Source organism: Thamnophis sirtalis, unplaced genomic scaffold, assembly GCF_051295495.1.
Source record: "Thamnophis sirtalis isolate CommonGarterSnake01/CBP01778 unplaced genomic scaffold, rThaSir2_p1.2 scaffold_4, whole genome shotgun sequence".
Taxonomy (NCBI): domain Eukaryota; kingdom Metazoa; phylum Chordata; class Lepidosauria; order Squamata; family Natricidae; genus Thamnophis; species Thamnophis sirtalis.
In genome coordinates this window covers 109,658,251-109,676,169 of record NW_028261384.1, presented here as the reverse complement: position 1 = coordinate 109,676,169, position 17,919 = coordinate 109,658,251, and the positions used below count along the sequence as shown (strand labels likewise).

Here is a 17,919-nt window from a genome sequence, read left to right as displayed (position 1 = left end):
ATGAGAAATTATTTTTCTTTAAATGGGAAAATAAAAGAAAGCAAAAATAAAGAAACACCCATATCTTATAGAACATATTTTAATTCATATTCTATTGAATATCTATCTATATAACCCCTATTTTTTTATAATAGATCATGTTAGTTCTATTGATTGGCAAATTTGGGAAAAATTCCAGGAAGGATTATTCTAGGTTTTTGCACAATGAACTCAATGTTCAACGTTCTTGTTTTTCATTCAAATGAAATAATCTTACTATTTACTTACTTGGCTCAGAGATTGGAACCAAGAGATTGTATACAATATATTTTAATATTTATATCCTATATTACCTAAGATTATATGCCTTATTGAAATGGATGAGCCACTGGGTGTTAAAACTGGGATCACTCATTTATTTTATTGATGAGTACTAAATGAAAGTATTTTCCATTTTTGTGAGTATGATGACAGCAGTATTGTAATATTGCTCTGGCATCTGTGCTTCTTGTGGACATTTAAATAACATATCAATGCACACATTAAGATTATGCCACTTTTACTGCAATTTTTATTTAGTAATTTTAAATATTTAACATATGCACGATATGTTTGCCAGAAGAACTCTGGGTGGGAATAGAAATAAAACATAATTGAGTTACATCAATCCAATAAAAAAGAAACTGGGTTGAGGACCCTATATTATCAACATATAAATCTAAACTACAGAAACATTATAGCTCTATCAACATCATGAACCCAATGGCTTGAGGAAGGGTTAGACTTTCACAGACTTTTGAAATGCTGATTATGTTTGAGGCCATTCCACAGGACATGTGTTATAACAGGGGAAGCATCTTGCCTCCATACAAACTCGATAGTTCTGTGTTGTACCGACCTCAGAGGAAGGAGAAAATCACTGAAGAAAGATATCTACCATTCAGCTTCAGATACCATGTTTAATTATATCAAAACTGTGTGAGATATCAAGGAGAATCAGGATGAATACATCCCACCCACCCCAAATCCATCAAAGTTATCTACTAGTTCAATCAATGCTGTCTCAATACTACATATTGACCTGAAAATTGATGGCAATGGGTATAAATAATCCATTTCTTCCAGAACTTTTCAGGGTTGCAGATCTACTGCAATGGTGAGCTTCAATTTATTTTATTATGTGTTTGCTCGTGCACGTGCACTTGCATACGTGATGCTTCTGCACATGCACAAAAGAAGTTTTCCTGATCCAGGGCAAAGCAGCAGAAACCAAACTCTCGTCTACTGCCTCTCAACACGTTTCCTAGTGCTGCAATATTACTATTGTCAGCTGTGGTGGGATTCAAATAATTTAAAAATCAGTTCTCTGCCCTAATGACCAGCTGGGTAGGTGGAGCTAGGTGGTCATGTGACTGTGTGGGCATGGTGAACTCAATGTCACTCAGGTCGATGGGCGGTTCGCCTTAGCTGTTATAATGAGGGTTAACCGGAAAGGCAGTTTCTGTAAGCAGGGCAATAAAGATGAGGCTAGAAACAACACCAGAATATTTCCTCCCTGCCTTCCTTACAGGATTAGCTCTGCAAAGTGGGGAAAAATAAAAATAAAAATTCTTCCAACAACTGGTTCTCTGAACTGCTTAGAAAGTTTACAACCGGTTCTCCCGAATGGGTGCAAACCGGCTGACTCCCACCACTGATTATCAGTGATTGCACCACTGTTATTGTAAATGTATTTATTAACTCAATATTTGGACAACCTTTTAAAACATCTCTTTAAATAGGCTTCGGGGTGGTCTTGGGGCAGCACCTGCTGGCCTTAACCAGGGAGGGGTAATGTGGTCTTTCCAGGCCTCGTGGGATCAGTTCCTTACCTCCTTGCTGTGGATAGCACAGCTATCACAATAGTGAAGCTTCTCATAAAGTTTGGGTAGCACATAGGAATCAAAGCTACTTGCTTCAGAGATATCTTGGATTGCAGCTGCTTTTGCAATATTTTGGATGACAAACTTCTTAATAACTTTATCCTTGTGGACACAATGGCTGCAGTTGGGTACAGCGAATAGGCTGGACATGTTTCTGGCCCTTGACATGGCCATTGTTTCTTCTCTTCTTTGTCATTTTGGTGGTGAGGATGTGAGGGAAAAGCACCACTGTTATTGAAAAACAATTGATCTTTATTTTTCTTACATGGACATTTTCTGCAAAGCTGCTTCTGATTTATGGTTCAGTAGAAAAGATTTTCTAGTAAAGTAATGAAACCCATTGATATATATCATCTGACTATATCTGCAACTTAGATTTAGCAGAAGATGGCCTGCACATATGCCAACAATGACACATGAAAAATACTTTATTGCCAAAGAAATTGAAGAACCTTTTAAATTAACAATATTTTTTTCAATATAGAAAAAAGAAAAAAAATATTTATTTCAACCAGAAATCCTATGATCAGCTCATCTACAATTCAAATGCCCTAGATTTATCTTCTAATACTTATAGTTTTTAGCAAAATACTTTTTATCAGAATGTGAATTATCCTTGACCAAACTGTGCTCAATCATATTCATTATTTGGCCAAAAAAAATCTTTATAATTTGAGAAAGTCTACTGGATAGCTAGGACTAGCATGTTTTTCTTTTTTCTAAAATTACAGCAGATTTTGCTTCTATTTTTTTTAATCTATATTAAAATAAAACCTTAGAACTTTGAAATAAGTGACTGGACATATTTTTTCATTTGAAAGCAGCCAAATAGTGCATGAGTTTGTTCTTTGCATTCTATATATTTATAAAATTCCCTAATTCTAGCACGTAGGAATGCACATTTAAATTGATTTAGGATACAAAGAAACATAAGTTTATTGCATACTACAAACATGATTATATGAATTCTCTTTGACAATTATTTTTCCATGAATTGATCTCATATTTTGATTTTTTTTTTTTATAAATCATCATTGCTACCACCATCACCACATATATGGATAATTATTTTTTTGAAAGAGAGATTTTATGAATATCTACTGAGAAGTAGATTAAGTACAAAAATTATATTTTACAAGCATGTATAAAAGAACAACCTGAATTAAGTAAAATAAATCAAGCTATGTCTGAAGAGATAGCTACAGTACTGTACTCTAGTTGTTTAAACCAGTTAGCCTGATTTATTTGTTGTACAGAAAGAGAGAAAGAAAGATATATTTATGATTTAGTCCAATCCCAATAATATCCAGACCTGTGTAAGCCTATTTAAATAGATATTTGTTAAAGTTACTGAAGTTACCCTATGGCTATGTGTTAAGTATTGTTTAGACAAAATTGCCATGGTCTATGATTTCTTTCACGAGCTCTGTCCTAAATATATTATAAGGACTTAAATCCACTAGGAATAAATACTGTAAGTTGTTTTTATATTTAGGAATTTTACATTTAGAGCAATCCCTTTAGATTTAATGTTTGTTTTTAGATTGTAATAAGATATCTGGATTTGGTGTTGGTGGTGATAACAAATTATCAATCAATCAATCAATCAATCAATCAATCTTTATTGATTAGCCCTTGGGCCATATCAAAACATCAAGTTCCAGAGACAAAAATTACAGTTTTAAAATGAAATTGAAGCAGACCACAATTTAAAATGTAAATGGAATAATATACAGTTTAAAATATAATCAGAACAGAGTGCAATAATGTAAGATACAAATTAAATATGCTTAAAATTATATTACAATGTCACCCGTCCGTCTACCCCATCAAGTGGTCTTTCCTACAATTTACCACGTTCTGCTGCACCAACTTTGTCCTTATTTCCATCAACTTTACAGTAAATTTGGCAATCCATTTCACCAACTGCAAATTAGCACTTAACAAACAATGTTGCAAAAAGCGCTCTTTAGACTTAGGGGTGCTAGTATAAAAGATCCTACCCAACTGGTGTTCCCTCAAATCTGAGTAAAGGGGGCAATCAAAAATTACGTGGGATGTTGTTTCGACTTCCCCTGTCCCACATAAACAGACTCTTTCACTTGCATGGATCCCCTTATACCTGCCCCAAAGCATGTTTGTTTGAAGTTGTTTCAATCTCAATTTGAAAAAAAAAATTCCTTATGACGGGAGATGCTGTAAAGGTGAAGTTAAATATTTTTTTTATTTTAAAAATTTGTATGTTTACTGATAACCAGGGGCAAACTTTTGCTGCTGTCACTTGTGCAATGTCTGATTGTGCACTTATGTCCTTAAATCTCTGTGCAATCCAAGTTCTGATCTGCCTAAGATTGTGCTGCTGCCAGTTTAAAGGAATATCAAAGCTTGATACCTGCTTCAAAATTATTGATAACCAATTATTTTTATTACTTGAGATAATCTGCTCCATTAGCACTTCCTTTACTAACCTCCCTTCCTCCATCTCAATTATTCTTAGCCAATAATAAACGGTCTTCAACATGGCCCTCGTGCCAATTGCATGTACTCCCAATTTTGCCCTCACTACGCATGCTGGGATTCCAGGGTACACTGCCAAGATTCTCCTCAAGAACTTATTTTGAGGGATTTCCAACCCAGGCAACTTAACTAACCCCCATATTTCTGCCTCATAGGTAAGTACTGGTTCAATTTTCGCCTTGGGACCAAAAAAGGTTATGAGGTATCTTCTAACCTCTGAGTACTGGCCTACAATTTGAAGGTTACAGTTGTATACCATTGTTAGAAATTTCCCCCCATCTTTATACTTTTTCCTATCTTGGGAGTCCCATGATTGTTGGTTGTGTAAATAACCATCTGGAATTGTACCATTTTCAACAAAAGGCTCCAACGAGGGGCCTTAAAATGGGCATTAAAATCTCCTGCCAAAATTAGAGGTGTTTTTATAATTTTTTCCATATATCTAATATCTTTAGCTCCAGTGCCTTTCATAGGTCGCCCATTGCTGGATTAACATACACATTTATGAATACTATTGACTTCCCTCCATATGCCAAAAGGGTTGCTTGAGAAAATAAAGGGCCAGAGTCTGAGCATATCGCGTTTCCCGTCCATCCTAATTCAGCTTTTACCAAAATGCACAACCCTCCTGAGGCTCTTCCTTTATAGCTACCCTATTTGCTGGAAGCTGCCAAATATTAAATCCAGGGAGGTCAATGGGGGCCTCATCACCACTAACCCAAGTCTCCTGCAAGGCAATTACCTGATACCTATTTAGAAATTTAATACAGTCATCTGTACACCAACTTCCTTTCCATCCTGCCACATTACTATGTGAGGAAGTGTATTCTTAAAGAAGGTGATTGTACGCTATTTCCTAGTCAGGCTTCTTGAGTAATCTCTCCCACCCATCCTCCTTCCCTCCACGATTCAAAGGGATCAGCCTTCTTCTCCATTAATTTAGTGCTCATCATGTACTAAGTGAACTGTGAAGCACTTTTTTCAGATTGTTGGGTTTTTCCATATGCCACAATGGACTGTAATGGGCCTTCCTTGAAAACGCAAACTTGCTACCATGGTGAGCTTCTGATGGGGAACATCTATAAGGACAATTAGCATTTAAGCTTGCAGCATTTTCAATTACCCTACAGACCACGGTGGAATTAATTATTTTATCACTGTCATTTGGTATTAAACAAGCAGTTGCAGAGTTGGTGATGATTACACTGACTGTTTTTCTCTCTCCAAAGTATAATAAACAATGTCCTTTATCGATAACAAATTATATGACCTAACAATAGGTTAAAACATAATATAAATACTATGGAATTAGTAATAAAATAGAAATTAAGTATGTAAAATTAGAATTAAAATTAAGATAAATAAGATTAAACAGTGGTGTGTCCATTATAGCTCATGCTCCAAAACTCCTGAGGAACAAAAGGAAGTGTAGGAATTATCTAGATTTTTAGGAAGCTTTTGTCTAAAGAATTGAATCATCACCAAGAGACCTGCCTCTGGGATTATATCAACATTAACAAGACATTGCCTTCTTGCATACTTAAATAGGATGTGTGGATGATTGGGAGAGCAATCATTCCATTAATATGAAATCAAGCTTAAATTTGTTTCATGCCAAACAGTCCTTATTACTCCAGTAGATTAGATCAAGGCACTTCCTACATTTCCTGCTTTGCCTTGGATTATACCTATAAACTAGGTATCATAAACCTCTAAGAGATCTGTTTTCTACTCCATTGGCCACCTCTAGGCTAATTGGCAGAGCTATGACTCCAAGGACTTTTGGAAGGACAAAAGGGTGGGAATGAATCTGACCTTGATCAGATAGGTGCAAAATGTTCTTACTCAAGGGCATCATGTAGTTGGTAAAAAGGAGTGGAGAAAGTACCAAGCCCTGAAGCATGCCACAAAGACGTAGCTGTGGACTGAACCTCTCACTCTCTGTCAACATCAATTGGGAAGACCCTGAAGAAAGGATCAAACCAGCACTAAATTGTGTCCCCCAGCTCTAAACCCCATAGTTGGCCTAAAGGATATCAAGAAATGAAAAGAAAAATAAATTATCCTCTATTCTTATAAAACTGCATAATTTAAAGGAAGAACTTGCTGCACCTTGTATAACAAACTTGATATATGAGTGAGTTTCATCCCTTTATATTCTCACATTTTAATGATACTATTTTTCCCTAGAAACCAATAGCAAAATTACTCTAACATTAATGTTCTACTTGAAATGTTTTTCCAATCAGTTCTCACTTAGTTGTTTATGTCATTTTAAGCTACTTTGTACAGTTAGTTGCTTTAGATTTTTTGAAATTGTTAAAAATTGCACCCCTTGTATTTTGATTTGTCTGCTTTTTCTTTTTATTAATATTCAGTATATTCTGTCTTCATTTGTCTTTCATGTGCATGGAAAGGATAAATGAGAATATAATATTTCTATCTAGTTAGATTTAAATACAATAGAGATATACTGTAGATGTAAATATAGATATTCTTTAAAAGGTGCTAAAATGTATTTCTACAGTTTTCTCAAAGTTCTCTCAGATTTTATATTGTTTTTGAAAGGATTTGCTCAAAAAGAAATATTAAAAAATCACTTTTACCTAAGGCAAATTTATTCAATGATCTTAAGATGCTCTACCTTATTGTAAGAATGCAGATTATATTAAAACCCCTTAAATCATGAAGTAGTTGGTCCACATATAAATAGTTGGTCTACATAAATGGTTATTATATTTCAAAATATTTTGTACAGCTTGGAAGAAAACAACAAAAGCAATTACTTCCCTATGGTAAGAAGGCACTTTAAAAAAAATGGAAATTAATATTAATTATATCATACATTTTGAGCTAACTTTGATGAACTGACTTTATTTCTATCTGTTAAATAACACAGTCATGCCACATTATTAAAGAGACATCAAAAATCATTTTTAAAAATAATCTTCAGTAAGTGTTTTTATGACAGCATCAACTGACCACGTGTATTACATTAAAAGTAAGCATTCTGGAATTGTTCAATCCCCCTAGAACTGTAATTCTTGTAGGAAAGTCAATATGCACTTTTCCATATTTATCATTTTATTTACATTTATAAACATGTTAGTACTGTAAAGCCAGATTTACCAGTGTAAGATGTTTCCAGAGTTGGGTGTTACTGAAATCATGAGCATATGTCTCATTCTGGACTTGGATTTCTACCCTTTGAGTGATTTTTAAAGTCAGACCAAGTAAAATATATTACACAGAAAATTATCTATCAATATCTGGAATGTTTCTAAAATGTAGTTTCCTCAGAATACATGAATTCCTTAATTAATATTGGCCCTAATTTTTGTATCAATTAAAACTAGTAACAGGAGAATGACAGTGGAAAAACCAGTTAAATCACATATATAAAAAGAATCTAGTAATGTTAAGTGATTTTGTTTTTTTCTTAAACAAACCAATTCATTTGTAATCTGTTCTTCACAGTGTCCTGGAATATTTATTTATATCTTAAAGAGAAAGATAGTTACAATTGTTTATTTGCTATTTCAAGTGATTATATTCATTATGTGATTATATTCATCATATATTAATCTTTATCTCTTTTACTTTCTTTTGGACAGATTTTATTTTTCTTGAATCATCTGAGATGGAAAATCAGACTGAAATAAAAGAGTTTATACTCTTGGGACTTTCAAAAGATCCTTATATACAAGATTTTCTTTTTGTCTTGTTTTTAATCATCTTCTTAGTGACATTATTAGGCAACATGGTGATTATACTTGTGACGAGGATTGAGTTTACCCTCCAGACTCCCATGTTCTTTTTTCTCAGACATTTAGCTTTTGCCGACATCTGCTTTTCATCAGTTACTGTTCCAAAATTGTTAGGAAACCTCATAACAAAGAAGAAAACAATTTCTTGGGAAGGATGCATTTCACAGAATTTCTTCCTTTTCCAAACAGTTTGTGCAGAAGTGTTCATCCTCTCAGCAATGGCTTATGATCGATATGTTGCTATATGTGACCCACTGCATTATACCATAAACATGACAAAAGAAACCTGTAAACAGTTAGTGGGTTTGTCCTGGGGAATGGGTTTCTTGTACGGTATGGCAAATGCACTGCCACTGTTAAATCTGCAGTTTTGTAGTGACAATACCATCAGACATTATAGCTGTGAACTTCCCTCACTTTTGGCTTTGTCTTGTAAGGAGAACATCATCAATTATATTGTTCTTCTTATCTCTATCTTTATATTTGGTTTGAGTTCATTTCTTTTCACCCTGGTGTCTTACATTTACGTCATTTCAACCATCCTGAAAATTAATTCAGCAGAAGGCAGGCAAAAAGTGTTTTCCACCTGCAGTTCCCACCTCATTGTAGTGGGCTTATTTTACATTACAGGTTTCTTCCGGTATACAAAGCCAAATTTAGAATCACTCATGGATTTGGACAAAGTGATCTCTATTCAGTATAGCATCCTAACACCAATGTTGAATCCCATCATATACAGTCTCAAGAACAAAGAGATCAAATCTGCTTTGGTGAAATTGTTTGGAAAATATAACCCCATTTCTAATCCATAAAAAAGGTCATCTGTAGCACTTCTCTCTGACCACCATAGTCCTTCTAGTTCCAATACAGCAGAAAAATGTCCAGATAATTTCCCTATTTCTCCATAGTCCCCACTAAAAAAAATGGGAGGATTATTATACCTGCAATGTGAGAATACCTCTTGTCTTCATTTGTCCCAGCTGGTATAAAGCCATAGATCTCCAACAAAACATATAAGGTTGCTATATTTTAATATAGATGCAGACATGCTATGTAACTCTGGAATTTAAATTAGTTAGATTTGTATCTTCCTTATATGCATGCCATTAGCTAACAAGTCATTCTGTGTGCATTATTTATAATACACTTTACACTGATTTGTTTTTAGGTATAAGAATTTAGTTGCAAATTTAACATAAATTGAAATATCTTATTATTATTTTTTGATTAAAGTTTGAGTCTTGTTTAATGTCTCTGTACATAGTTCACAATTGTTGAAAGTGTAACTGAAGGATAGTCTCATTGGCATTGTACCACCATGTAGAGAAATTCATGTATTAGAGGTACAATTAAGTTATGTGCTTAATAATAAATACTAAGGTGGCATTTTATATGCTTGATAATTTAACACCTGTTTACATTGTTATACTTAGATAATTTTAAGAAGTTAAATCAATAGCACAAATCTTTCTTCACTGCCCTTTTATTTAAATATATCATTACTTTCTTCTTTCTATAATTTATTCTATGTAATCATTAAAACTATGAAATGTAAGTACATTATTTTACTTTACACAAAAAATTCATAAGAGCTTTCCAGGTCAGCAATAAATGTTGACATTGCCTTTTTTTTCTGATCCAAGAAATTTGGTCATCTTAAGAAATTCCATTATCTTCATCAACCTTTCCTCCACTGTATACATTGCAGGATCTTTCCATCTTTGCGCAGTTGTTATATACAAAAAGAAATTTATATGACTTTTTACAACTTTTGTCCATCAGTCTCAAAAGAAAGATTTCTGGTATATCTGAATCAATGGATGAAATTGAATCCAAAATTTTCTAGCTTGTTAACAAGTCCATCAAGCATGACAAATGTCTTTCCTTCTTGTTCATATTTGCAATATAAATTTGAATATACATTGTAAACAACTTCTATTGCTGAGAAATTGAGTTTTGTGCAGAGATAATACATGGAAATTTCCTGTTTTTTCCCCTTATTTGGCTTGTCCCATAATGGTTTTGGGAATCAAACTGTTTTGATTCCTGAAAAGTAATATCTTTCAAAGAGTGAAATTTTGGCATCAGTGTTAATTATAATTGGCATTCTGAATATTCATTTTTTATTTTAATTTCTATGTTTTGTTTTCATCAATGATTGCTAGCATAACTAATAGACTATCCTTTGCAGATTTCCAAGTATTACTATTGTCCTTAGATTTCTAATCTTCTCTTTTAGTTTCTGACTTTTCCAAACTGAAATAAAAAAATCATAGCCCCGAAATTATGTAATCATTCTCTTTGCATTTTCATGCCAGGAGTCATACAAAGTTTGCCTCTTTCTTCATTTTTGTACTTTATTATTTATATTTAATTATTCAGTAACGTTCATAAGAAATATAGTTATAATGGTGATTATAATAAGTAAAGCATTCTTTTCTTCTGATCCTCTCCCTTCTTCCAACATTATACATGCTTTCCTTTGGGAAGAGGAATACACCAATATAAAATCTCAACAGAGTTTATGTTGAATTTCAGAAATCTCCTGTGATGAATTCCATAAGGTAAAAAAATAATATTACATCGCTGTCACTCTACCAACATATGTTCATATTATGCTTAATAAAAACATTGCAATTCTTAAAAGTACAGAGAAAATGACATTCTCAGCATTAAATTCAGGGGCTACCTATTATTCCCTTGAATCAAATAACATGTTATTTAATATCACTTTAATAAGAAAATTAAATCTCATTTCTTTTTCACTTTATTATGAATGATACTAAAGTAGATATAAATAGAAAATAGATTAGGCATTTTCCCACTTTTTCATGAAAAGAGTTTCATTATTTTCCCTGAAAAATCTTGAATTGTTGCAGAAATATTATCAGAATAAATTGCAGTCTCACTGTGAGTAAACCATAAAAATTCTGATTTGAGTATTTTTTTCTTTAAAACTTCATATCATAATTAATATATTTTGTATACTATTGTTCCTACCATGTAAAACTTTGCATATTATCAATATCTGAGAGAACAGTAAGTAAGAAAAATATAGGTAATTGTACATCTCCATATAGTCCCAAAACCACATGGAAATATTATCAAAATATCATTCCTTTATATTACATGAAAAACATTATTTTCCTCAAACGAGCTACTTTATTACCATTTCACTTTAAATAAAAATAATGCATTTTAAACATTGTGATCGAGGGAAATTGAAAAAAAAAATCCCAATATATCTTAGTCTAACTAGCAACTATCTAACTATTCTGGAGGAGTTTGGTAGCACATTTTCTAATGAACACACATTATGAAAAGATATACAGGTAGTCTTCACTGAACAATAGCAATTGAGCCTGGGAACTCCATTGCTAAACGTCATAGTCACAAAGTGTGACATCATGTGACAATGCTAACTTGTAAGGGCAATTGCAGAAATTTTAGTTGTATTTATTAAGTGAATTCCATGCAGTCATTAAATACAACAATATATGATTGCCATTTATGACTTTCTACAAGCTTTCCCATTCGCTTTGCTTGTCAGAAACTAACAGTGAATCTCACTAATTATAATTACGTAGCTGAGAGAAGTTGTGATCTTTGTGTTTCCTAGCTGGTTCCCAAGAACCCAAAAGTAAACATGTCTTGACTATTGCAATGTGCTTTACATGGGACTGCCCTAAAGAGAATCCAGAAGCTCCAGTTGGTGCAAAATGCAGCTGTCCACAGCTTCTGTAGAAGCTACATTGGCTGCCGATTTTCTTCCAGGTGCAATTCAAGGTGCTGTTTGCCACCTTTAAAGCCTTCACGACTTGGGACAAGGTTATCTGAAAGACAATATCTTGCCAGTCAGATCTACCTAACCCAGTAGAGTGGGAAGGCAAGGAATGTTACGGGTCCCACCACCTAGGCAGATACATTAGCAGGACTCAGAAGAAGGGGCTTCTCCATAGTGGCCCCTCTCTCTGGAACCTCATTCCTCCACAGATTAGACTGACTCCCCCACTCTAACACTCTTTCAGAAGGCATGGTTCTACTAGCGGGCCTAGGAAACCCAGAGTAGAATGGAGCCCATTAAATGGCGTATATGAATGTGTGTTGTCACCATGGTGGAGTGGTGGTGAAATTTTATTATTTTATTATCTTTTAAAAATTATTCTTATTTCTTTTATATGTTTTTTGTGTCCATGTAAGCCACCTTGAGTTGTCATGTGCGTCATAGGTGGCAATATAAATTTTCTAAAATAAATAAATAAATGTGTATGCAGGGATACTACGATGGCTGAAATTGCAAGAAATAGTTGTAAGTTTCCTTGATTGGCACTGCCATAATTTTGAATAGTCAGTAAATAAGTGTTTGATAAGTGAAGATTACTTATAAACTTTCATATAAGCTTATGCTTTTTTATAAAATGTGTTAGTCAGATCTTTTGCAACCATAAATGAAAACAGCTTTTTTCCTACAATGTGAGTCAAACTAAGAAATATAAAAAAATCCACATCATTGCTATAACTTAGACATTCCTTTCATGCAATGCTTTAAAAAAATTGCTCAACATTTTTTTCATTTAGCCAAAGGTACATTTTAAAAATTGATAGGTTAGCAATTGCATTCTATTCTATTCTATTCTATTCTATTCTATTCTATTCTATTCTATTCTATTCTAGCCTAGCCTAGCCTAGCCTAGCCTAGCCTAGCCTAGCCTAGCCTAGCCTAGCCTAGCCTAGCCTAGCCTAGCCTAGCCTAGCCTTTTCAAAGGCTAGAAAAATGGGGACCTGTTGAATCACTAGCAGAAGGATAATCCATAAGGTTGGGGCAGTCAAAATGCATCCAAGATCCCGTTAGATGCAGAATTTCAGGAATCTGCCTAACGTATCTGATATAGTGGTTTGCACAAATATTCTCCAGGAAAGGTGGTGCTACAAATAACCAGATCCTTTGTGGAACTTCAAAGGTGATGACCAGCATCTTTAATTGCACTTAGAAAGAACTTGGGAGGCAATCCAGGACATGCAACATAGGTGAGCAAGGATGTGAACACTTAATAATGTATTCACTACTACATTCTGGACCAATTGTAACTTTTGAATGATGTTCAAGAGTAACCCCATATTAAATGTATTGCAATAGGGCATGAAATGCAGGTAGTAATATCCATAGGATAAACCCAGATGATAAGATAAAAAATAACTGCTGTTACAAAGATTTTTATATTTTTAATGATCTAGATTACTTTCTTTGACCTAGTGATGTTGATTGCTTTCATTCATTATAACTTATACTACTGCTGGGGAAAAACAAATGGAAAATCAGACCAGAGCAACTTCTTTTATTATTTTGGGATTTTCAGGTGACTCATCAGTTCGGATTTTCCTCTTCTTTCTATTTGCTTGGAAACATGATGATTATTGTGGCAATCAATGTAAATCACCTCTACAGTCCTATGTGCTTCTTTCTAAACCACCTTCTTTTCTTGATATATGCTTTTCTTCCATCACTGTACCTAAGGTGCTAAATAATTTGACAATCAGCCAAACAATTTAATATAAAAGCTGTGTCACTCAGATGTTTTTCATTCTTCTGACAGCATGCACTGAAGTTTTCCTTCTTGCAGCAATGGGTTATGATCAATATACTGCTGTTTGCAAGCCATTGCATTATGTACAGATTATGAAAACAGAATTTTACAGATTGTTAGTGGGTCGTGCATGGACAATAAGTTTCTTTTATGCTCTGGTAAATACAATCCCTGTTTTGAATCTAACTTTCTGTGGACCAAATATTATTAGGCATTTCAGTTGTGAACTTCCATTCCTACTTGCCTTATCTTGCACAGAAACATTTCTGAGCCAAGGTGGCACAGTGGTTAAATGCAGCACTGCAGGCTACTGCTAGATCAGCAGGTCAGCGGTTCAAATCTCACCGGCTCAGGGTTGACTCAGCCTTCCATCCTTCCGAGGTGGGTAAAATGAGGACCCAGATTGTTGGGGGCAATATGCTGACTCTCTGTAAACCGCGAAGAGAGGCCTGAAAGGCCTATGAAGCGGTATATAAGTCTACTGCTATTGCTATTGCTATTGCTATTCTCTGTTTGTGCATATTCAATATTTATTATTCTAGTGTCCTATATCTACATCATTTCTACTATCCTGAAAATGAATTCATCAGAACCCAAAAAGAAAACCTTTTCTACTTGCAATTCCCATATCATGATTGTGATTTTGTATTATAGCACAGGTTATGGAATGGAATGGAATTTTATTATTTATATGCCGCCCTTCTCCGGGAGGACTCAGGGCGGCGAACAATTCAAAAGGGGGAAAAAGGGGAACATAAAAACGAAATACAGATAATAAAATAAGCAACAGTCACACAACCATACATGTCGAGAGGGGAGGGAACTCATCACCCCCAGGCCTGCCAGCAAAGCCAGGTTTTGACGGCTTTTCGGAAGGCCTGGAGAGAGGTGAGGGTACGAATCCCTGCGGGGAGTTCATTCCAGAGGGCCGGAGCTGCTACAGAGAAGGCCCTCCCCCGGGTGGTAGCCAGATGGCATTGGCTGGTAGACGGAACCCGGAGGAGGCCGACCCTGTGCCATCTAACGGGTCTATGGGAGGTAATTGGCAGCAGGTGGTCTCTCAAGTACCCAGGTCCAATACCATGAAGGGCTTTATAAGTAACCAAGATACTTGGTTGATACCTAGGACACTGGCAGCAACCCATATGAACCAGCACCAGTCAGTGGTATAATAATAATTATTATTATACAGCTTAGCATAAGTAGGATTGGTTAGTACCTGGGGATGAAAGTAGGGAAAAAAATCATGGTTGATAGGGTACACAGGAAATATTTTTAAAATCCAAAAGAAAGCAGTTGGAAATTATTCCTTTGCTTGTGCCAAGAAACTATGATAAAAGATACCATCAAATTTATATGATTTGTATGTGTGAGTAAATCTTAATGTCCTATCTTTTGCTCTAAATTTTACACAAGTTCCTAAATGTACATTTTCCAAGGCCTGGAATAGTCCTTCTGTATATGGTTGGTTTTTCATTGTATGTTAATACCTAACATACCAACAGTATAAGTTAGAATAAAAAAGAACCAACGTTGGGAAAAGTTACTGTTAAATCATACATTTAACATAGAAAAATATTAATATAAATAGGAAGTGCTTTAAAGTTGAAAGAAGTCAATAAGTTGAGGAATAGAATTCACATATAAGCACACCAGCAGATAGGCTGATCATAGTTTTAAGCAAAATACCATGAAAAGTACTATCTATGTATATATAATTTTCCTTGTACATATTCAAAGATGCCATTTTCAAACAGATATGACTTTAAATCTTGAAACATAGTCTCTACTTCCCTATCAATTCCTATTTGGCAAAAAATAGAGTTAATCCTGATATGTATTCCTGATACATTCCTTTGATAACAAATTAACATTTTTATGTAAATTTTCGATATTATTTGAAAATTCTTGTTTTATGAGAAAAACAGTATATCTAAACTGTGTATTAGATTAGTTGGATAGGATATATTCCCAATTGATTTTTATTCTTCTCAATTCCAGAAGGAATTGTGGCATCAGATCCCTCCTTTTCTTATTATCTTCCTCCCATGAAAATTTCCTCTGGCTTAAATGTCAATTGTAAAGATCCTGGGCATTTCTTTACTGCAGTGCAACTACATCTTAGAAGGTAACTGCTTATCTCATGTCTTTGTATTGCAAGAGGAAAGAATGTTTATTATATGAAAAAAATAGTTGGGTACTTTTTCCACATTTTAATCCTGAAATCTCTTTGCAGAATTACTGGAATGATTGGAAAGGTTATAGAAAAAAACACCCTTTCTATAAGATATATTAGCAGTACTTGGGTTAGATTATTTTGGCTACTACTGTACAAAATGATCATTATAGACATAGACTATTGATTTCTGTTCTTCATACACAGATATATTTCGCTTCAGTGTCAGGTGCTTCAATATTAGCAACAACTCAGAGTAAAACTATATGGCTAGATCTGAGTTTCTTGCTGAATAAAGTGTCAATACTATCAAAGTTGCTAGCAACCATTCACTTGAAAAAGTGAGATATTGGGTATATCTTTTCCATTCAGATTTTTTTTTCAAAACTTTCAAATACTATCTGAATCTTTCTTTCTCCAATTCATCACAACAACTCCTGACTACACTTAAACAACAACAACATCATGTACTTACTACATAAGTGCATGGCTGCAAAAGTGGGGTGAAGGGTGATGGAAATCCTGGAAGAAGATAGTAGCAAAACAATTCTATACTGTTTTTAAATCTATCTAGCAACCAGAAAACCAGAATAATACAATGATGTGTTTGTCAGTAAAAGGCAGGAAGGAGTTTACATTGGCTCCATGAATAGGAAATTTAGGAATTCTTATAGATAAGGAAGCAAGTGCATTTGCACTAAAACAGTGTATCTTCATCTTCCAAACATGTCTGTATTTTTAGCATGGCTATCCTTAGAAACAGTTTCTGTTGACGTAATATCTGACTGTAATTCATATGCCATACACAGGAAGTATATTTCATCTATACAGTGCACTATGCTGCAAATATAGCTTTAATTTTCTTTTTCTTCTCCCTAGTGTTTTCCTGCAAGTTCAGAGTTCAATTTCTGGATCAATAAAGTTTTAATCTATTTGTTGGGCCAGCCAGCCTTAACATTGTGGGCTGAGAGAGGGTGACTGGCATAAAGTGTCTCTATCAAATTTGATTCCTAATGATTCTTGAATTATCTGAGCTGGAAAATCAAACTGTAATAAAAGAGTTTATTCTGTTGGGACTCTCCAATGATCCACAGATACAAGATTTCCTTCTTTTCTTCTTCATGATCATATTTTTAATCACTGTCTTTGGGAATATGGTAATTATATTAGTGATCAGGTCTGAGCTTCATCTTCAGACTCCCATGTTCTTCTTTCTCAGACATTTAGCTTTTGTTGACATTTGCTATTCCTCAGTCACTGTTCCAAAAATGCTGGAAAACTTTATCCAAAAGCAGAAAACAATTTCCAAGGAAGGATGCATTGCACAGATTGCCTTCTTTTTCCAAATTGCTGGTGCAGAAGTATTCATCCTTTCAGCAATGGGTTATGATCGATATGTGGCTATATGTCACCCGCTACACTACAGTAGGTACTTGACAAAAGAGGTATGCAATAAAATGGTGGGTGGTGCTTGGCTCCTGGGTTTCTTTCATTCTATAGGCAATGCCCTTCCTTTGCTTAATCTCAATTTTTGCAGAAACAATGTCATTAAACATTATACTTGTGACCTTCCTCCACTCTTGGATTTGTCTTGTACAGAAACTCTCACTAATTATATTATTCTTCTAATATTTGTATTTGCATTAGGTTTTAGCTCATTTCTTTTCTCTCTGGTCTCTTACATTCGCATCATTTCAACCATCTTGAATATTAAATCAAAAAAAGGCAGGCAAAAAGCTTTTTCCACCTGCAGTTCCCATCTAATTGTTGTGGGTTTATTTTACCTTACATCTTTTTTTCACTATATGAAGCCAAGTTCAGAATCACTCATGGATCTGGACAAAGTGATCTCTATTCAATATAGCATTTTAACTCCAATGTTAAACCCTATCATTTACAGTCTGAAAAACAAAGAGATCAAATCAGTTCTATTGAAAATGTTTGGAAAATGGAGGCCCATTCCTCACCCCTGA

The 17,919-nt window shown here is 34.3% G+C and overlaps 2 protein-coding genes and 2 pseudogenes across 2 annotated transcripts; 3 read left to right on the top strand and 1 right to left on the bottom strand.

The window, feature by feature from the left end:
- Positions 1–1,739: 1,739 nt before the first annotated feature.
- On the bottom strand, positions 1,740–2,097 carry LOC148046117 (small ribosomal subunit protein eS26 pseudogene; annotated as a pseudogene).
- Positions 2,098–8,055: 5,958 nt separating this feature from the next.
- Positions 8,056–8,997, top strand: LOC106537698 (olfactory receptor 8S1-like). The gene has a single exon (XM_014051890.2). It carries the CDS (start codon positions 8,059–8,061, stop codon positions 8,995–8,997), a length of 939 nt encoding a protein of 312 aa, XP_013907365.2. The 5' UTR covers positions 8,056–8,058.
- Positions 8,998–12,469: 3,472 nt separating this feature from the next.
- On the top strand, positions 12,470–16,866 carry LOC148046116 (olfactory receptor 1E5-like; annotated as a pseudogene).
- A 459-nt stretch (positions 16,867–17,325) lies between these two features.
- Positions 17,326–17,919, top strand: LOC148046115 (olfactory receptor 5V1-like). The gene has a single exon (XM_087714529.1). It carries the CDS (start codon positions 17,326–17,328, stop codon positions 17,917–17,919), a length of 594 nt encoding a protein of 197 aa, XP_087570655.1.